General features: G+C 46.7%; 1 protein-coding gene across 1 annotated transcript in view; it reads right to left on the bottom strand.

The window, feature by feature from the left end:
- LOC141273413 (gamma-aminobutyric acid receptor subunit pi-like) overlaps positions 1–21,854 on the bottom strand; it is a 150,343-nt gene that overhangs the window by 111,352 nt on the left and 17,137 nt on the right. The window contains exon 2 of the mRNA XM_073685202.1: positions 19,954–20,040. Coding sequence (XP_073541303.1) covers positions 19,954–20,003 — 50 coding nt within the window. The 5' untranslated portion in view covers positions 20,004–20,040. The remainder of the gene's footprint in view (positions 1–19,953; positions 20,041–21,854) is intronic.

Genomic DNA, 21,854 nt, shown 5'->3' with positions numbered 1-21,854 from the left:
AGAAGAAGAGTGATGGAGTGCTACGCCAGATGACCTGGCCTCCACAGTCACCAGATCTGAACCCAATCGAGATGGTTTGGGGTGAGCTGGACCGCAGAGTGAAGGCAAAAGGGCCAACAAGTGCTAAGCATCTCTGGGACCACCTTCAAGATTGTTGGAAGACCATTTCCGGTGACTACCTCTTGAAGCTCATCAAGAGAATGCCAAGAGTGTGCAAAGAAGTCATCAAAGCAAAAGGTGGCTACTTTGAATAATCTAGAATACAAGACATATTTTCAGTTGTTTCACACTTTTTTGTTAAGTATATAATTCCACATGTGTTAATTCATAGTTTTGATGCCTTCAGTGTGAATGTACAATTTTCATAGTCATGAAAATACAGAAAAATCTTTAAATGAGAAGGTGTGTCCAAACTTTTGGTCTGTACTGTATATACACAGTATATATATATATATATATATATATTTATTTATATATATGTATATATATAATATATATTTATAGATACATACTTACATAGATATACACTGTATATACTAGAATAAAGAAAGCAATGGAGGATAAAAACAACAAGACATAGACTACCTGGGCACAAACAAGAAAATAAAAAGTAAAAATACAAAAAAATACTTGAACATCAGTACCCAAAAATCTATATTGGCAGAAAGCAGTTAGAAAGTATAATGATCAAGGAATGCAGTAACACCAAATAAATGTCAGATAATAAAAGCCAAACAAACCAAGTAATAATGTCAAGATACCAGGAAGAAATAGAGCCAGGTAGCTACCTGCACCCAATGTAGGTAAAGCTTTGTAATTTCTACTGCAGGGTTAAAATTATGAGTTTAATATTCATATTAATGAGAAAATTGTCCTGATACACAGATTATCTGCAGATTCTTACTTGTAATTCTAAAAACGACATTTGACAAGTGGCATTTGATTTGATGTCGCAAACCTTAAGGGTATGTGCACTCGACTTCTTTTAGACTCCGGTGAACCCGCATAGTTTTTTAAGAAGAAGGCGCTTCAGGAATAAAGTGTCTTCTTTGACGCCTTTTGCAGTGGCTTTTCTTTCTTGAAATTTCATATGTAAATTAGTGCCCGCTTCCAAGCGGAAGCTGCCTAAAGAATGGCCAGGTCACTTCTTTTAGCAGCGTCACGACTTTCAAAGCCTGAAGCAGTTAAAAGAACTTAAAAAAGAGGGAAAGTATGTACAGCAAGTGGTTTTGACGTTGCACTGTATATGTTCATTCTTTTCTGCATTTTTTACCACTTTTTGGAGGCAGATTTCAGGTGGAATCCATAGAATCAAAGAATGTTAGAGTTGGAAGGGACCTCCGGGGTCATCATGTCCAACCCCCTGCTCAATGCAGGATTCACTAAACCATCTCAGACAGATGTCTGTCCAGCCTCTGTTTGAAGACTTCAATTGAAAGAGAACTCACCACCTCTCGTAGCCGCCTGTTCCACTCATTGATCTCCCTCACTGTCAAAAAGTTTTTTCTAATATCTAATCTGTATCTTCTCCCTTTCAGTTCCATCCCATGGCTTCTTGTGTTTCTATGTGCAAATGAGAATAAGGATGATCCCTCTACACTGTGACATCCCTTCAGATATTTGTAGACAGTAGTGCTGAGCGAGCATGCTCAACACTGCTCGGTACTCGCCCGAGCATCTCACTACTCGGGATGTTTGGCGAGCACCGAGCATTTTCGGGTTACTCGGGTGGGAGCTCGGGTCTCCGCCCTGCACGTTTGGCGCTCTTTACAGAGCCAATGAACATGCAGGAATTGCCAGCCAGTCACTGTAATGCCGCAGCCATGTTGTTTGGGGGCATTACAGTGATTGGCTGGCCGCACAGCGTCACCTCGAGTATTTAAAACCGGGCGCCGCCATCTTGGACACGGTCGCTCCGGATCAGACGGTGTAGGGAGAGTGCTGCTGAGCTAGGGAGAGATTTATACTGCGAAATAGGTAGTGTAGGGTCTCTAAAGCCTTCAAAATCAAACAAACAGTCCTTCTCAGGACTAATATCCATCCCAGATATCAGGTAGGCAGGCAGGCAGTATAGGAGATGCAGTGGTTATACCAACAAACACTGCATTACAGTCCTGTGTGCTGCTTCTCACATTGCTAGACTTAGCCCCAGGTCTCAGGGGCCAGGAAAAATCCTTTTTTTTTCATATAAATCCTCTTTTTTTTTTTTTTTTCCCTCAGTCAGACTGTACAAATACCCGTCTTATTAACCTTTTGGTATTTTTACCCCCCCCCAAAAAAAAATTGAGTGTGTCTGTGAGTGTTCAGACACAAATATATCTGTTTAAAAGATTCTGGTGTAGGCCAGAGAACTAGAACTGTGGTTTTCCTCTTCCACGGTTCTAATCTCCTTTGTATTACCCTTTTTCCATTGATAGTGCGAGTGTAAGCTATTTTACTTTATTTACAATGGGCAAGGCGCGTGGCAAGGGATGTGGAACTGGACGTTCTGGTGATGCTGCGTGCAGAGGACGGGGCCGTGGCCAAGGTGAAAATGTGCCACAACCAACAGCCACATCTTCTCACTCCCAGTTCTTGACCGAATTACTAGAGAAGCACTCAACAACACCACTATTGCGAACTGATCAGTGTGAACAGGTTATTAATTGGATAGCAGATAATACTTCCAGTCACCTGGGCACCACCTCCGGTCTGTCTTCCACACGGTCAAGTCTTAGTAGCCGTGAGTCTCGACCGCATACTCCTCTCACCCTGATGCTCCTTCCTCCCACCATGCCAAGTGTCGTCAGACAGCAACTGATCCCACACTTGGACACTCTGAAGAGCTGTTCACTGGTCCATTTCCATATTTGGGCCCCTCGCCTGCTCCGCTTGAAGTGGTGGAAGAGGAGATCCCATGTAGCGATGGCCAAATATTTGAACAGCTATGGCCACAGGAAGGCGACACTGGCAATTTGTCACAAGAGGTGGACGATGACGAGACACAATTGCCACGAAGTGAGGAGGAGGACCGTGGTGTGGAAGTGGAAGAGGAGGAGGTGGTGGATGATCTAGTAACTGACCCAAAGTGGCAGGAGGACACGCAGAGCGAGGCCAGCAGCACACAGGGGGAGGGAGGCAGAGTACCCCAACAGGCAAGAAGAAGCCGTGTGGTGACCGCAGACAGAAGGCAGGCAACCGTTCACCATAACACCAACACGAGGGACGTTGCCAGTACAACCGGTAGGTCTTCCAGAGTATGGAATTTTTTTTAAAGACTCTGCTGATAACCCCAAAATGGCCATTTGTACCACCTGCCATGCCAGCATCAGCAGGGGTGACAAAACTACCAGCCTGACCACCACCAGCATGATCAGGCACATGTCAGCAAAGCACCCGACTTTGTGGGGCGAAACTCATGGTCCACGACCAGTGTCAGCGGGTGTCACCACTGCTTCTTCCACTGTTGTGCGTGTAAGAGAACCCCCTGTTGTGCGTGCAAGGCAATCCCCTGTCCATACTGCATGCAAAGATGCCCCCTCCTCTCAGTCTTCACTTGTTATGGCAGCTTCTCAAGAAACAGCATCAACGTCCACGTCCACGTCCCACCGCAGCGTTCAATTGTCCATATCCCAGACCTTTGAACGAAAGCGCAAATTCGCAGCCAACGCCCCACAGGCAACAGTCCTAAATTCGCACATTTCACGACTGCTTGCGCTGGAAATGCTGCCTTTTAGGCTGTGTGCCCACAATGCGATTTTGGTGCGTATTTGCAGCTTTTAAAAGCTCCAGAAACACATTGCATACCTTATCCCATGACTTCCTATGACATTCTGCAAGTTCTGTGCAAATGGTCCATATTTACTCGCAGAAAAAATAAGGACATGACCAATTCTTGTGCGTTTCTGCATGCTTATTTGCCTATACAATGCATTGGAAAAACGCATGGCAAATAAGCATGCAAATACGCGTCAAAAATGCATGTAAAAACCGCATGCGTTTTTCTGCCAAGGAGATTCAGAAATGTTCAGGAAAATTTCTGCTTCATTTCTGCATCGTGGGCACTAAGCCTTAGGCTGGTGGAGACAGAATCCTTATGGCGGTGGCCGTCCCTCAGTACTCGGTCCCCAGCTGACACTATTTTGCCCGGTGTGCCATCCCCACACTACACAAGCACGTGTCCCAAAGCATCTGCCGTGCCCTCAACAACGCTGTTACTGGGAGAGTCCACCTGACAACGGACACATGGACAAGTGCTTGTGGCCAGGAACGGTACATCTCCCTGACGACACACTGGGTAAACATAGTGGAAGCCGGGACCCAGTCGGACCTTGGGACGGAACACATCCTCCCCACACCGAGGATTGCGGGCCCTATGCCAGTCAGAGTTGCCACCACAGTGTACAGCTCCTGCTCATCATCATCCTCCTCCTCCTCCTGTTCAGCCTCCATCTCAGATATCACCACATCAGTTACAAGTAGGAAGCACTGCAGTACTGCCTCAGCCAAGCGGCAACAGGCTGTGCTGAAACTCATACGCTTAGGTGATAAACCTCACACTGCTTGTGAGTTGTGGACAGCTGTGAAAGAGCAGGCAGATCTGTGGATGAGACCGCTGAACCTACATCCAGGCATGGTCGTGTGTGACAATGGCCGTAACCTGGTGGCGGCTCTGAGGTGAGGCGAGATCACACACGTCCCATGCCTGGCTCATGTGCTTAACCTCGTGGTTCAGCGGTTTCTTAAATCGTACCCCGAGTTGCCAGATCTGCTCGTCAAAGTACGCCGCCTGTCAGCTCATTTTCGGAAGTTGGCTACAGCTTCCGCCACCCTTGCTGTGTTGCAGCAGCGTTTGCAGCTTCCGGCACACCGACTGGTGTGTGATGTCCGCACACGTTGGAACTCTACCCTCCACATGTTGCAAAGGATTTGTGAGCAGAAGAGAGCAGTTGTGGAGTATCAGCTGCAACACGGCCATCGATATTCAGGTCAGACTCCACACATAAGACCTCAGGAGTGTACCTGGATGTCTGACATATTTACCATCCTGACAAACTTTGAGGAGTCCACCAAGATGGTGAGTGGCGATGACGCCATCATTAGCGTCAGCATTCCACTTGTCTGTCTTTTGCAACGCTCTCTGCAGAGAAGTAAAGAGGAGGCATTGCAGCCAGAGTATGATGAGATGGATCAAGAAGCCGTAGCGGGCAATTACACACAGCCCAGCCTCATCTCATCCCAACGTGCAATGGGGGACAATGAGGGAGAGGAGGAGGAGGAGGAGGAGGAAGAACAGGAGCTGGTATCATGCACTGTAGACGGTAGTACCTGTACAACTGTCATACCGTCGGTTCAGTGTGGGTGGCCTGTGGACAGGGGGGGAGGAGGAGGAGGAGGAGAGCATGGTCAGTCGTCATCTTGGTGAGGACACGGAAGTCTTTGTTAGAACCTTGCTGTTAGGTTTTTTTTCCTTTGCTGGTCACATGACCTTGTTGGCCTATTTAATCCTGCTCCGCCCTTCTGGCTTTGCTGGACTTCATTGTATATCTTTTTTCTAGCTAGCCTGTGCTCTGTATCTAACTCTGTTAGTTTGCTTGGTCTACGGACCTCTATGTTCTATCTATTTTGTTTGTTCGTCTGTCTGCTACTATTTCTGTTAGGAGGTGTCCCATATTCCTCCCAGTCCTTAGTACTTGTAGGGATTCCCTCCCCAAATCTATAGGTCTCCGTACAGACTAGATTAGGACTTTAGCAGGTCTGATCGCAGGATCAGGTTCCCTGTTACATCGTAGGGATTCAGTTGAGTCTTATAGTAGGGACAGATCTCCTCTCTTTCCTTAGCTTTGGTAGCAGAACATAACAGTAAGTCCAGCCAGTAAATTCTCTAAGGAAAGATTTTTTTTTGTTCCATCATGGTGTCGGTTCAGGATTTGGCTAAACACCTGCAGGGACTCTCTCTGGAAGTGGCCGAGCTCCGTCAGCACGTGAGTAACTGTCCTGGAGCACATTTCTTGGAGCCTAAGGTATGTTTGCCGGATTTATTTTTTGGTGAACATCGAGAATTTTTTTCATTTAAAAATGCTTGCTTATTGTATTTTCGTTTGAGACCCAAGTCCTCTGGGAATGAATCCCAGCGCGTAGGGTTCATAATGTCACTTTTGCGCAAAGAGCCTCAGGAGTGGGCCTTTTCTTTGCAACCTAGTGATACATGCTTCAGATCAGTGGATAGTTTTTTTTCTGCTTTAGGACTATTATATGATGATCCTGACCGTGTCGCATCAGCTGAGACTGAGTTGAGACGTTTAAAACAAGGATCAGGTAATATGGAAAAATATTGTACACATTTTCGTCGTTGGTCCACTCAAACAGGGTGGAACGATTCTGCTCTGAAAAGTCTATTTCTTGCTGGGCTCAGTGAAAAGGTTAAAGACCTGCTAATTGCTTATCCTACACCTGAGGATTTGCAACAGGCTATGCAATTAGCTATACGGGTGGATAGGAGACTGCGTGCAAGGGTTAATGAGAGCAAATCCTCTGCTATGTCAGTTTCTGGTTATGATAATGTGTGTACTAACAGTGGTGAACCGATGGAGATTGGATCGGTGGCACCTCGCTCTCAAGAAAAACACCGTCGTTTTTCAGAAGGCTTGTGTTTCTATTGCGGGAAATCTGGTCATTTGATTAAAGGCTGTGAGCTTCGTATGAAGAAAGAAAAAAAAATGTTCAGTCACGCCCGTATTGCCTGTTTAAATTCCAAGGGTATATTTTTAGCTGCTTCCACGATTGCTCAGGAAAAATTAATGGAATTTCGGGTGTTTGTTGATTGCGGGTCTACACTGAATGTTATTGATGGGGGATTCGTGGAAAAACTCAATTTAAAACCTGAACCTTTATCATCCCCCATTGCTGTGGTTTCTGTGGATGGCTCCCCTTTGAAGAATATTACTCTCAAGGTCAGTGAATTTCCTCTCACTATTAATGGTGTTCACCATGAGAAATTGGATTTGGTAGTGTTGAATAACTTGCCTTCTCCAGTAATATTGGGATTGCCCTGGTTAAAATTTCACAATCCTGTACTGGATTGGTCTACCAGTGAAATTAAATCCTGGAGCCATAAATGTTATGACAAGTGTTGTAACGGGCGTATTGCAGCTTTGGATAGGGGAGAATTACCTGTTCCTATTCAGGATTTTTGGAGAGTTTTTTCTGAGAAAGAATCGCAGGTTTTGCCTCCCCATAGAGACTATGATTGTTCTATTGAATTTGTCCCTGGAGCGACTCTTCCTAAAAGTCGTTTATTTAACCTTACTATTCCTGAGAGGAAGGCTTTGGAGGAATACATACAGACAAGTTTGGCCGCCGGTCACATTAGGCCCTCTAAGTCTCCTGTGGCGGTTGGATTTTTTTTTGTAAAAAAAAAAGGACGGCGGTTTACGTCCTTGTCTGGATTTTCGTGAGATTAACAAAATTACGGTACGCAATCCTTACCCACTGCCATTGATTCCTGATCTGTTTAACCAGTTATTGGGGGCCAAGTGGTTCTCTAAAATTGACCTTAAGGGGGCATACAATCTGTTGCGCATGAAGGAGGGTGACGAATGGAAGACTGCTTTTAACACTCCTGTGGGTCATTTTGAGAATCTGGTTATGCCTTTTGGTCTTACTAATGCTCCTGCATTTTTTCAGAATCTGATTAATGACATCCTTAGACCTTTGATCGGTAAAAATGTGGTTGTGTATTTGGATGACATTTTGATTTATTCGCCAGATCTGGAGTCTCATTGGTGGAGCGTACGTGAGGTATTACAGTTATTAATGGACAATTCGCTTTTTGCTAAGCTGGAGAAATGTGAGTTCGCTGTACAGAGAATTAGTTTTTTGGGCTACATTATCTCCAGCAAAGGTTTTGAGATGGATCCGGTTAAGGTTCAGGCTGTGCAGGAATGGCCTAGGCCTATTGGTTTGAAATCGATACAGAGGTTTTTGGGTTTCGCCAATTACTATAGAAAATTCATAAAAAATTTTTCTAGTATTGTCAAACCTCTGACTGATCTCACTAGGAAAGGTGCTGATGCGGTTCAGTGGTCTTCTGAGGCCATTGAAGCTTTTGTGTATCTCAAGGAGAGGTTCACCTCTGCTCCCATCCTTATGCAGCCTGATGTTACTAGGCCGTTTTTGGTTGAGGTTGATGCTTCCTCTGTGGGGGTTGGCGCAGTATTGTCTCAGGATAACGGGGATGGATTACATCCCTGTGCATTTTTTTCAAAAAAATTTTCGGAGACTGAATTGAATTACGATATTGGTAATAGGGAATTATTGGCTATTAAACTCGCATTTGAACACTGGCGCCACTTCTTGGAAGGTGCGGAATTTCCCGTTCAGGTTCTTACGGATCATAAAAATCTGATATATCTTGACGCTGCCAAGCGCCTGAATGCCCGTCAGGCTAGGTGGGCACTGTTTTTCTCGCGGTTTAATTTCTCCGTTACTTACATCCCTGGTACTAAGAATGTTAAGGCGGATGCCTTGTCTCGCAGTTTTTCTCCCATAGTCGGTGCTGAGAAAGAGGAAAACATTTTACAAGAAGGTGTTGTGATAGCTGCTTTAGACTCCGTTTTGGAAGATGAGATTCTTAAAGCTCAGGAGAATGCCCCATCTAACACTCCTCATGGGAGGTTGTTTGTGCCTGGGACCTTTAGGAGAGATTTGTTTGTTGAGTGTCACGAATCTCGGTTGGCAGGTCATCCCGGAATCTCTGAGACCAAGAGACTGGTGGGTCGCAGTTTTTGGTGGCCTGGATGGCAGAAGGAAGTCATTAAGTGGGTGCGCCAATGTACTATATGTGCTAGATCTAAGTCCTCACATACTCCTGCTGCGGGGTTGCTTTGTCCTTTGGAGGTCCCCAGTGCTCCTTGGACACATTTGGCTATGGACTTTATAACTGACCTTCCCTCCTCTGAGGGTTTTACTGTCATCTGGGTGGTCGTGGACCGTTTTAGCAAAATGTGTCACTTGGTTCCCTTCGTCAAACTGCCCTGCGCTAAAACTCTCGCTAAGGCCTTTGTCAAGGAAATTGTCAGACTTCATGGCGTTCCTACTGACATTGTTTCTGATAGGGGTCCTCAGTTCGTGGCTCGTTTTTGGCGTGCCTTTTGTGACAGGTTGGGAATTCATTTGTCGTTTTCGTCCGGATATCATCCTGAATCTAATGGCCAGACAGAAAGGAAAAACCAGGATGTTGAGCAGTTCTTGCGTTGTTTTGTGGCAGACAATCAAGAGGGGTGGTCTGAGTTTCTGCCACTTGCCGAATTTGCTCTGAACAATCATACATCTTCTTCTGCTGGTTGTTCGCCTTTTTTTTGTTGTTCTGGGAGACATCCGTCGTTTGGGTCGTTCTCCAAGTTGGGATCTGCCGTGCCTGAGGAGGAGAATTTTTCCGGTGATTTGGAAAGAGTTTGGACGGATGTGCGTGGTAATCTTCAGGAGGCCAACAGAAAATCTAAAGACTACTTTGATAGGAAACGACAGGAGGTTTTGTTCGCTGTTGGTGACATGGTTTGGTTGTCCTCTAGGAATCTGCGGTTGAGGATTCCTTCTAAGAAATTGGGTCCCAAGTTTGTAGGGCCCTTTAAGGTGCTTCAGGTTGTCAACCAATCTGCTGTTAGGTTGGAGGTTCCTACCTCCTGGAGAATTAATCCGGTCTTTCATGTCTCTCTGTTAAAAAAAGCTGTTGTGTCGGATGGTGACGCCTCTGCCTCTGTTCCTCCGGTGGTGGAGGACGGGGAATATGAAATTTCTCGCATCCTTGACTCTAGACGGTATAGAGGTAGTTTGCAGTATCTTGTGGCCTGGAAAGGTTTCGGACCCGAGGATAACTCTTGGGTGAGGTCAGATGATGTTTCCGCGTCCAGACTTATCAGAGCGTTTCACAGGAGATTTCCTGATAAGCCTGGTCCTAGGGGATCCGGAGGATCCTCTTAGAAGGGGGGGTACTGTTAGAACCTTGCTGTTAGGTTTTTTTTCCTTTGCTGGTCACATGACCTTGTTGGCCTATTTAATCCTGCTCCGCCCTTCTGGCTTTGCTGGACTTCATTGTATATCTTTTTTCTAGCTAGCCTGTGCTCTGTATCTAACTCTGTTAGTTTGCTTGGTCTACGGACCTCTATGTTCTATCTATTTTGTTTGTTCGTCTGTCTGCTACTATTTCTGTTAGGAGGTGTCCCATATTCCTCCCAGTCCTTAGTACTTGTAGGGATTCCCTCCCCAAATCTATAGGTCTCCGTACAGACTAGATTAGGACTTTAGCAGGTCTGATCGCAGGATCAGGTTCCCTGTTACATCGTAGGGATTCAGTTGAGTCTTATAGTAGGGACAGATCTCCTCTCTTTCCTTAGCTTTGGTAGCAGAACATAACAGTCTTGCCCGTTACCAGTCTGGCACGCATGGCTGACTTTATGTTACGCTGCCTTAACCGTGACCCTCGCGTTGTCAAAATGTTGGGTGACAGTCATTACTGGTTGGTGACACTTTTAGAACCCAGCTACAAGGAGAACTTTCACTCTCTTATTCCTGAGGTGGAGAGGTCTACAAAAATGGGGCAGTACCAGAAGGCCCTTGCTGCAGAAATGTTAAAAATCCCATCTGAACACGCTAGCGGCAGAGGTCACAGTTAGTGTTGAGCTAACATGCTCGACACTGCTCGGTACTCGCCCGAGCATCACGCTACTCAGATGTTCGGCACGCACCGAGCATTTCCGAGTTACTCGGGCGTTCGCTCGGGTCTCTGCCCTGCATGTTTGGCGCTCTTTCCAGAGCCAATGAACATGTAGGGATTGCCAGCCAGTCACTATAATGCTGCAGCCATGTTGGTTGTGGACATTACATTGATTGGCTGGCCACACCGCATCACCTCGAGTATTTAAAACCGGGCGCCGCCATCTTGGACATAGACGGTGTAGGGACAGCGCTGCTGATTTAGGGAGAGATATATACTGCGAAATAGTTAGTGTAGGGTCTGTAAAGGCTGCCAGATCAAACAAACAGTCCTTCTCAGGACTAATATCCATCCCAGATATCAGGCAGGCAGGTAGGCTGTATAGGAGATGCAGTGGTTAAACCAGCAAACGCTGCATTACAGTCCTGTGTGCTCCTGTTGCTGAAATTGCTGGACTTAGCTCCAGGTCTCGGGGGCCAGGAAAAATTATTTTTTTTTCATCTAAATTCTCTTTTTTTTTCCTCCTTCACACTGTAAAAATACCCGTCTTATTAACCTTTTGGTGCCCCCCCCCCAAAAAGAAAAAAAAAAAGTGTGTCTGTGACAGTTCAGACACAAATATATCTCTTGAAAATAGTCTGGTGTAGGCCAGAGAAACAGAAGTGTGGTTTTGCAGTTCCACGGTTCAAACCTCTGTATTATCCACTTTTGGGCCATTTGTATCTAGAAAAAACAGTTTGAGTGTGTCGCTCACTGTTCAGCCGCAAATATATATATTTAAAAAAGTCTGGTATACACCAGTAAATTATAACTGTGGTTTTGCTGTTCCACGGTAAAAAATCTCTATTATCCTGCTTTTGGCATTTTTGCCGTAAAGAAAAACAGTAATAGTTTCTCCCTGATTGTTCAGATTGTTTAAAAGAGTCGGGTGTAGGCCAGAGAAATAGAACTGTGGTTTTCCTCTTCCACGGTTCTAATCTACCTTATATTACCCTTTTTCCATTGATAGTGCGAGTGTAAGCTATTTTACTTCCTTTACAATGGGCAAGGCGCGTGACAAGGGACGTGGAACTGGACGTTCTGGTGATGGTGCGTGCAGAGGACGGGGCCGTGGCCAAGGAGAAAATGTGCCACAACCAACAGCCATATCTTCTCGCTCCCACTTCTTGACCGAATTACTAGGGAAGCACAGAACAACACCAGTATTGCGAACTGATCAGTGTGAACAGGTTATTAATTGGATAGCAGATATTACTTCCAGTTACCTGGGCACTACCACCTCCGGTCTGTCTTCCACATGGTCAAATCTTAGTAGCCGTGAGTCTCGACCGCATACTCCTCCTCACCCTGATGCTCCTTCCTCCCACCATGCCGAGTGTCGTCAGACAGCAACTGATCCCACACTTGGACACTCTGAAGAGCTGTTCACTGGTCCATTTCCAGATTTGTGCCCCTCACCTGCTCCGCTTGAAGTGGTGGAAGAGGAGATCCCATGTAGCGATGCCCAAATATTTGAACAGCCACGGCCACAGGAAGTCGACACTGGCAATTTGTCACAAGAGGTGGACGATGACGAGACACAATTGCCAGGAAGTGAGGAGGAGGATCGTGGTGCGCAAGTGGAAGAGGAGGAGGTGGTGGATGATCTAGTAACTGACCCAACGTGGCAGGAGGACATGCAGAGTGAGGCCAGCAGCACATAGGGTGAGGGAGGCAGAGTACCCCAACAGGCAGGAAGAAGCAGTGTGGTAGCCGCACACAGAAGGCAGGCAACAGTTTCCCGTAACACCAACACGAGGGACGTTGCCAGTACAACCTGTAGGTCTTCCAGAGTCTGGAATTTTTTTAAAGACTCTGCTGATAACCCCAAAATGGCCATTTGTACCACCTGCCATGCCAGCATCAGCAGGGGTGACAAAACTACTAGCCTGACCACCACCAGCATGATCAGGCACATGGCAGAAAAGCACCCGACTTTGTGGGGCGAACCCCAGGGTCCACGACCAGTGTCAGTGGGTGTCACCACGGCTTCTTCCGCTGTTGTGCGTGCAATAGAACCCCCTGTTGTGTGTGCAAGGCAATCCCCTGTCCATACTGCATGCAAAGATGCCCCCTCCTCTCAGTCTTCACTTGTTATGGCAGTTTCTCAAGAAACAGCATCAACGTCCACGTCCACCGCAGCATTCATTCGTCCATATCCCAGACCTTTGAACGAAAGCGCAAATTTGCAGCTAACGCCCCACAGGCCACAGTCCTAAATTCGCACATTTCACGACTCTTTGTTTTGGAAATGCTGCCTTTTAGGCTGGTGGAGACAGAATCCTTCCGCAACCTTATGGCGGTGGCCATCCATCAGTACTCGGTCCCCAGCCGACACTATTTTGACCGGTGTGCCATCCCCGCAATACAGAAGCACGTGTCCCAAAACATCTGCCGTGCCCTCAACAATGCAGTTACTGGGAGAGTCCACCTGACAACGGACACGTGGACAAGTGCTTGTGGCCAGGGACGGTACAGCTCCCTGACGGCACACTGGGTAAACATAGTGGAAGCCGGGACCTAGTCGGACCTTGGGACGGAACACATTCTCCCCACACCGAGGATTGCGGGCCCTATGCCAGTCAGAGTTGCCCCCACAGTGTACAGCTCCTGCGCATCATCCTCCTCCTCCTCATGTTCAGCCTCCATCTGAGATATCACCACATCAGTTACAAGCTGGAAGCACTGAAGTACTGCCTCCGCCAAGCGGCAACAGGCTGTGCTGAAACTCATAAGCTTAGGTGAGAAACCTTACACTGCTTGTGAGTTGTGGACAGCTGTGAAAGAGCAGGCAGATCTGTGGCTGAGACCGCTGAACCTACATCCAGGCATGGTCGTGTGTGACAATGGCCGTAACCTGGTGGCGGCTCTGAGGCGAGGCCACATACGTACCATGCCTGGCTCATGTGCTTAACCTCGTGGTTCAGCGGTTTCTTAAATCGTACCCCGAGTTGCCAGATCTGCTCGTCAAAATACGCCGCCTGTCAGCTCATTTTCGCAAGTCTGCTACAGCTTCCGCCACCCTTGTTGTTTTGCAGCAGCGTTTGCAGCTTCCGTCACACCGACTGGTGTGTGATGTCCCCACACGTTGGAACTCTACCCTCCACATGTTGCAAAGGATTTGTGAGCAGAAGACAGCAGTTGTGGAGTACCAGCTGCAACAAGGCCGTCGATATTCAGGTCAGACTCCACACATAAGACCTCAGGAGTGGACCTGGATGTCTGACATATGTACCATCTTGACAAACTTTGAGGAGTCCACCAAGATGGTGAGTGGCGATGACGCCATCATTAGCGTCAGCATTCCACTTGTCTGTCTTTTGCAACACTCTCTGCAGAGAATTAAAGAGGAGGCATTGCTGCCAGAGTATGATGAGATGGATCAAGAAGCCATAGCGGTCGATTACACACAACCCAGCCTCATCTCATCCCAACGTGCATTGGGGGACAATGAGGGAGAGGAGGAGGAGGAGGAGGAAGAACAGGAGCTTGTATCATGTGCTGTAGACGGTAGTACCTTTACAACTGTCATACCGTCGGTTCAGCGTGGGTGGCCTGAGGACAGGGGGGAGGAGGAGGAGGAGAGCATGGTCAGTCGTCATCTTGGTGAGGACACGGAAGTCTTGCCCGTTACCAGTCTGGCACGCATGGCTGACTTTATGTTACGCTGCCTTAACCGTGACCCTCGCGTTGTCAAAATGTTGGGTGACAGTCATTACTGGTTGGTGACACTTTTAGACCCCCGCTACAAGGAGAACTTTCACTCTCTTATTCCTGAGGTGGAGAGGTCTACAAAAATGGGGCAGTACCAGAAGGCCCTTGCTGCAGAACTCTTAAAAAAATTCCCATCTGAACACGCTAGCGGCAGAGGTCACAGTTCGTTGCCCAACCAAGGTGTACATGCGAGAGAGATGCAACTCCAATCCAGCAGAGGCAGGGGAACACTGTCAATGTTCTGGGACAGTTTTCTCAGACCCTCCCTTCGGACAGACCCTTAGGTGCGGGGTGCTCTCACAAGGAGTGGAAAGTTTCAAATGATGGTGAGGGAGTACCTTGCCGACCGTACAAGCGTCCTCCGTGATTCCTCTGTGCCTTTTAATTATTTGGTATCCAAGCTGGACACTTGGATTGAACTCGCTCTGTACGCCTTGGAGGTCCTGGCCTGCCCTGCCGCTAGCGTCTTATCGGAGCGTGTTTTTAGTGCCGCTGGGGGAATTATAACTGATAAGCACACTCGCCTGTCAACTGACAATGCTGACAAGCTGACCTTTATCAAAATGAACAAGGGCTGGATTGGGCCAGACTTCTCATCACCACCAAATGACAGCAGAGTAACAAAGTCAAATCCACTGTGTTATTTCGGGAGGTGTATTCACATGCACCGCTTCACACCCACACATGGGTATACGCTTCCTCATTTCGGCTGTTTTTTGTACTTCTCCTTATCCTCAGCCTCCACCACCACTATACCACCAGGGTGACCGTGGTCCGTGTTGCCATTATTGAAAGTTCCTCCGTCCTTATTTTTGTCAGCTTTTTCTTGTAAGGCATAAGCAAAGACTGTGGGAGACCCACTCCACAATAATGGGAATAATATTTTTAAAATGCTGTACTGTATGGCTCTTGTAAGGGGCATTGAAACAGTCTTGTTAAGCTACTGCGACCTCCACCACTTTTCCAAGGGGTATTAAACCGTCTTGTTAAGCTACTAGGACCTCCACGTCTCTTCCGAGGGGCAATAAAAGCGTCTTGTTAAACCACTCTGAACTCCACAGCTCTTCCAAAAGGGCATTGAAATGTTGTTTTTAATTAACTCTAACCTCCACGACTCTTCAAACGGGCATTGCATTTCCTCCTAATTTTTGGCAGCTTTTGCTGGGAAGGCATAAGCAAGACTATGGGAGACCCACTCCCCAATAATGGGAATAATGTTTGTAATATGCTGTACTGCATGGCTCTTGTAAGGAGCATTGCAAGTTCCTCCGTCCTAATTTTTAGCAGATTTTGCTTGGAAGGCATAAGCAAAGACTATGGGAGACCCACTCCCCAATAATGGGAATAATGTTTTTAAGATGCTGTACTGTATGGCTCTTGTAAGGGGCATTAAAACAGTCTTGTTAAGCTAATGGGACCTTCACGTCTCTTCCGAGGGGCATTAAAACCGTCTTGTTAAGCTACTGTGACCTCCACCACTTTTCCAAGGGGCATTAAAACCGTCTTGTTAAGCTACTGCGACCTCCACCACTTTTCCAAGGGGCATTAAAACCGTCTTGTTAAGCTACTGGTACCTCCACGTCTCTTCCGAGGGGCATTAAAACCGTCTTGTTAAGCTACTGTGACCTCCACCACTTTTCCAAGGGGCATTAAAACCGTCTTGTTAAGCTACTGTGACCACCACCTCTTTTCCAAGGGGCATTAAAACCGTCTTGTTAAACCACTCTGAACTCCACGTCTCTTCCAAGGGGCAATACAACCATCTTGTTAAACCACTCTGAACTCCACTTCTCTTCCAAGGGACATTAAAACCATCTTGTTAAGCTACTGTGACCTCCACGTCTCTTCCAAGGGGCATTAAAACCGTCTTGTTAAACCGCTCTGTACTCCACGTCTCTTCCAAGGGGCATTAAAACAGTCTTGTTAAACCACTCTAAACTTCACGTCTCTTCCAAGGGGCATTAAAACCGTCTTGTTAAGCTACTGTGACCTCAACGTCTCTTCCAATGGGCATTAAAACAGTCTTGTTAAGCTACTGTGACCTCAACGTCTCTTCCAATGGGCATTAAAACAGTCTTGTTAAACCACTCTGAACTCCACGTCTCTTCCAAGGGGCATTAAAACCGTCTTGTTAAGCTACTGTGACCTCAACGTCTCTTCCAATGGGCATTAAAACCGTCTTGTTAAACCACTCTGAACTCCACAGCTCTTCCAAGGGGCATTGAAATGTTGTTTTTAATTACCTATAACCTCCACGACTCTTCCAACGGGCATTGCATTTCCTCCTATTTTTAGTCAGCTTTTGCTTTTCAATGCATAGGCGAACACTAAGGGAGACCCACTCCCCAATAATGGGTAGAAGGTTTTTAGTACGCTGTAATCCACGTCTGTTTCAAGGGGCATTGCAGTTCCTCATAATTTTTGGAAAGCCATTCACTGCTTAGGCCAGCAGTGTACAGGAGACCCAGTTGCTATAAATGGAAAAAATGGTTTAGTTAAGGCCCTCTGACCTCCATGTCACTTCCAAGGGGCATTGAAGTGCCTCGAAATTTTTGGTAGGCATTGCATTCACTGTATGCCCAATAATTGTGTAGCCGAACCGCTCCTTTTGGTACAGAAACATATCCTACAAGATATGTGTGGTTGACTGTCCTGATATTAATGTGAATGGTCCCTATTCCTGCTGCTCTTTCTCCTCATCCATCATTCATCACCTGAAGCTTTGTTTTATCGGGAGTCATAGAACTGGGATAGTAGCAGGAAAACATCCAGCAATCCTCGGAGGAGGTAGGATATGCGCCAAAACGCTGACCACCTCAGGCCTAGCCGCTACTACATTCATGTTCTTGCATTCCAAGGAACAGAAAGCTAAGGATATGGATGGCCTCATGATCATGGCCGTTGTGTAGGAGGCCAACCACTGCGGCTGTCTACCTTCTAAACTTTGTGTTGAAGCCTGATTGACCCAGGACCCGCAATCCTCTGTGTCTGGAGGACGTGTTGCATCCCAGTGTCCAACTGTGTCCCGGCTTCCACAATATTAACCCAGTGTGAAGGCGTCAGTGAGATGGACCATCCCTGGCCACATTCACTTGTCCACGTGTTTGTGGCTAGGCTGTCCTTCCTACTAAATGCACTGGGGAGGGCACAGGTAATGTTTTGGTATGCGCGTTTGTGTATAAGGTGCACCGGGACAAATAGGGGCGGCTGGGGACCGTTTATGGACACCCGTCGCCCCCAGTCGGCTGGGGACCGTGTGTGGGCACCCGGCCGCAGGGCGGCTGGGGACCGAGTATGGACACCCGGCCACCCCCTGGCGGCTGGGGACCAAGCGTGGACACCCGGCCGCCGGTCGGCTGGGGACTGAGTATGGATACCAGGCCGCCGACGCAGCCATGACGTGGTGGCCAGATTCCGCCTCCACTTGCCTAAAAGGCCCAATTTCAAGTGCAAGCAAGCAAGCAGTATGGTATTGCATCCTGGGGGTGGGTGGGTGGCAGGCTGCATACTTGCGCTTGCATTGCAAGGAATGGGGGAGGTCCAATTGAACAGTGCCCTGGGGCAAGGACTTGCACGGGGATAGTTGCTAGTCTGCATCTTCTGATGCGGCAAGGATGACTTTTGATGGGCACACTTTTAGGCAGTGCCCTGGGTGTCAAAGATGCTTCCAGGGGTCTTCCCCATGCTGTTCCCATGTCTTTTCAGCACTGTATGCATGTGTCACAGCACATGGCCAGATAAGGTTGTAAAATGTTAAAATGACATTTCCCGGTGAATGCATTTGTCACGGTTGAAAGCAATACAAAAGTGCAAAAACGCATAAAAAAATGCTACTTGTGAACATAGCCCAAGGTGTGGAGGAGTATTTTTGTTTTTGGTTATTTATTTTACCTTATATACAAGTCTTTACCCTGGAAAGGATGTTCCTTAACATATTTCACAGGAAAGCAGTTTCAGTTTCGTTTTTGAACGTTTTATTGTGAGACCGTAAAAGTGGCTTAATACCTCTGACCACGTTGTTGACAGCAGTGACCTGGGGGTCAGAAATGCTTCCTGGGGCAATCCCCATGCTGTCCCCATGTCATTTGAGCACTGTCACTATCGTTTTGGGCACTTTTTAGGCTTTCTACAGACTGCCGGGGGAGCCGCCGCAAAAATGCTCGGGTCTCCCATAGACTAACATTGGGCTCGTTGCTCGGGTCGAGCACTCGAGTATCACGGTGAGCTCGGCCCGAGCTTCGAGCACCTGAGCATTTTAGTGCTCGATCAACACTAGTAGACAGCTATTAAGTCTCCTCTCAGTCTTCTCTTTTGCAAGCTAAACATTCCCAAATTCCCAAATCCTCTAGCCGTTCCTCATAGGACATAGTTTGCAGACCAGTCGCTCTTCTCTGAACTTACTACAGTTTTTCAATATCTTTTTTAAAATGTGGTGCCCAGAACTGGACACAGTATTCCAGATGAGGTCTGACCATGGACAAGTAGCGGGGGATAATTACTTCACGTGATCTGGACTGTATGCTTCTGTTCATACATTCCAGAATTGTATTTGCCTTTTTTGCTGCTGCATCACACTGTTGACTCATGTTCAGGCTGTGATCTATTAGTATACCTAAGTCTTTTTCACATGTACTGTTGCTTAGCTCTATTCCTCCCATTCTGTATGTTTTTTTCATTTTTCTTGCCCAGATGTAGGACTTTGCATTTGTCCCTGTTAAAAACCATTCTGTTAGTTGCTGCCCACAGTTCTAGTTTGTTTAGATCTTTTTGAATCCTCTCTCTCTTCTCTTGTATTAGCTATCCCTCCTAGCTTTGTGTCATCAGCAAATTTAATCAGCTTGCCCTCCTCAATTTCTTCATCTAAATCATTGATAAAGATGTTGATCAACACAGGGCCCAGGACAGAGCCTTGAGGTACCCAATGCTCTGAATAAGATGTTGTGTACTCATACCCTAAAGGTTATACCCCATCTCTAAGATTGGTAAAGTGTTTGTAAAAACAGGCAACTTTGCAATTTACTTGTTATTAAAATTTTGCCTTGTTCTCACTAAATTTTTTATTTTATTGTTTACAGCTCATTGCCAAGGGAAGCGGTCACCGATGTAGTGGCTGAACATGTGTAGGACTTACAAGCTCTTTCATAGTAAGCTAGTAATCATTGCACTGAGCCTAGCCGGGAAGGCAGGAATATAATGTTAGCTGCTAATTGTGGCCAGCTTGCGTTCGACTATGCTTCCAGTGTTGAAGAGGCAAAGCTGCCTCATATAGCAACATAGGGAGAGAAAAGTTCAGGCCAGTGGCGCAGCAATGCTGCTAGCCTGAGCTGTCAATCAATCAGGTGCGCCTCCCCCAGCAATCATGAATTAGGAAGGTTGGGTAGCAGTGTGCTCCTCAAAAATAAACATGGCATTAACACTTTAAGACAAGAGAATACCATATAAAATCAGTGAAGTAACACCGTTCTGCCTATAAAACTCAAGATTTTTAAGAACAAATACAAATTTACCTGCATAAAATTGATAGAAGCGCTGTGATGGCAAATTGAAGACAATACATTTTAGCACTGTTAGTGGAGCAAAGGCAGCAATATTTCCTGCAATGGCAAAGAAAAAACATCAGCATATCAAGCCTGATAATAAACACTTCTGAAAAAAATCATGAATGAGAGATAAACTGTGGCAATCGGCAGCAGCGGCTAAACAATGTATAAAGCTGCTCTATTATGCTCCGTACATAGTACATCAATATGGTGGCCCTGAATAAACTCTTTAGGTTCAAAGTCCAAGGGGAGAGTGCCTGACTCAGGATATCAAAGGTAGTAACGTCTCTCCTTGTGCCTTAAGGAGACTCATAGGCCATGCAATGCTCCTCTGGGAAATTAAATATGCAAACTGTCTTTTCAGAGAGGAAGAGGACTTGAACTCTAGTGCCAGCTATTGGAAATCAAACCAGAATCTCAATTTGCAGACACTGTTTCGGGTTGCTGCCCCTCATCAGTGCAAAGTGTGAGATCTGATTTGGCTAAGTGAGAGGCTTAAAAGTCTCCTCACAGTGGCAAGCCAGGCTTGGCATGTCACTCTCCATGAACCAGATCTTACACTTTGCACTGATGAGGGGCAGCACCCAGAAACACAGTGTCTGCAAATGGAGATCCTGTATTCGTATCGCCAGCCTTAAAATATGCAGAAAACGTTTTTTTTTTCCTTAAAAATACTTTGTGCATCTTGAAATAACTTACATTGGTATCAGAACAGCTCCTAGATTAAGCAGGCAATCCTTTCAATGATACACAGAATGTTGAAAACGTCCGATTATAAACTCAAGCCAATCAGTAGCTGCACAGTCCTTTCTATCCTTGTGCTCATCTATGCTTGCTCAGTGCAAGGAGGAAACAGCTAAACAATGAGTAAGAAGCATGATACTGCAGAGGATAGAGTCACTTGAAGGTCTGAGTTAAGAGAGAGCAGTCCCTGAGAGTGGGAGGGAAAAGACACACTCTGTGGAAGGGGGGCATGAGAAGTAATATGTTCAAGAGATATGGAAAACTATTGGAGAAGTCTATGACGGAAGGTGAGGCCATAGGAGAAATCTGTGAGGAAAGGAGGCACAAGGAGAAGTTATAACAATGGGGTAAAATGAGAAGTCTGTGAGAGAAAGTAGTAGTGTTTTTTGTCACAAAAGTTTTTTTCTTGTTGTTTTTGGTATTTCCGGGGTTGTTCCCTATAAATGCATGTTGTTAATACCAGTCCACAATTGATAAAAGCTCGGGATGGGCTGAAACGTCTTCTGTGGTTGTCCATTAAAAAAGCATTGAAAACATATATGAGAACCAGGGGGAACAGCCTGTGTGAGAGGAGGGAAACATGGGGAGCCGACTGTGTGAGAGGAGGGAAACATGGGGAGCAGTCTGTGTGAGAGGAGAGAAACAAAGAGAGCAGTTTGGGTGAGAAGAGAAAACCAGGGGGAGCAGTCTGGGTGAGAGGAGAAAACCAGGGGGAGCAGTCTGGGTGAGAGGAGAGAACAAGGGGGAACAGCCTGTGTGAGAGGAGGGAAACATGGGGAGTAGTCTGTGTGAGAGGAGAGAACCAGTGGGAGCAGTCTGGGTGAGAGGAGAGAACCTGGGGGAGCAGTCTGGGTGAGAGGAGAGAACCAGGGGGAGCAGTCTGTAAGAGGAGAGAACCAGGGGGAGCAGTCTGTGTAAGAGGAGAGAACCAGGGGGAGCAGTCTGTGTAAGAGGAGAGAACCAGGGGGAGCAGTCTGTGTAAGAGGAGAGAACCAGGGGGAGCAGTCTGTGTAAGAGGAGAGAACCAGGGGGAGCAGTCTGTGTAAGAGGAGAGAACCAGGGGGAGCAGTCTGGATGAGAGGAGGGAAACATGGGGAGCAGTATGTGTGAGAGGAGAGAACCAG

The sequence above is a fragment of the Phyllobates terribilis genome, unplaced genomic scaffold (genome assembly GCF_046119375.1).
Source record: "Phyllobates terribilis strain yellow unplaced genomic scaffold, ASM4611937v1 Scaffold_5__5_contigs__length_657084704, whole genome shotgun sequence".
In the NCBI taxonomy this organism is placed as follows: Eukaryota; Metazoa; Chordata; class Amphibia; order Anura; family Dendrobatidae; genus Phyllobates; species Phyllobates terribilis.
Note: the sequence above shows the minus strand (reverse complement) of the source record. Positions and strands in the feature narration are given on the sequence as shown.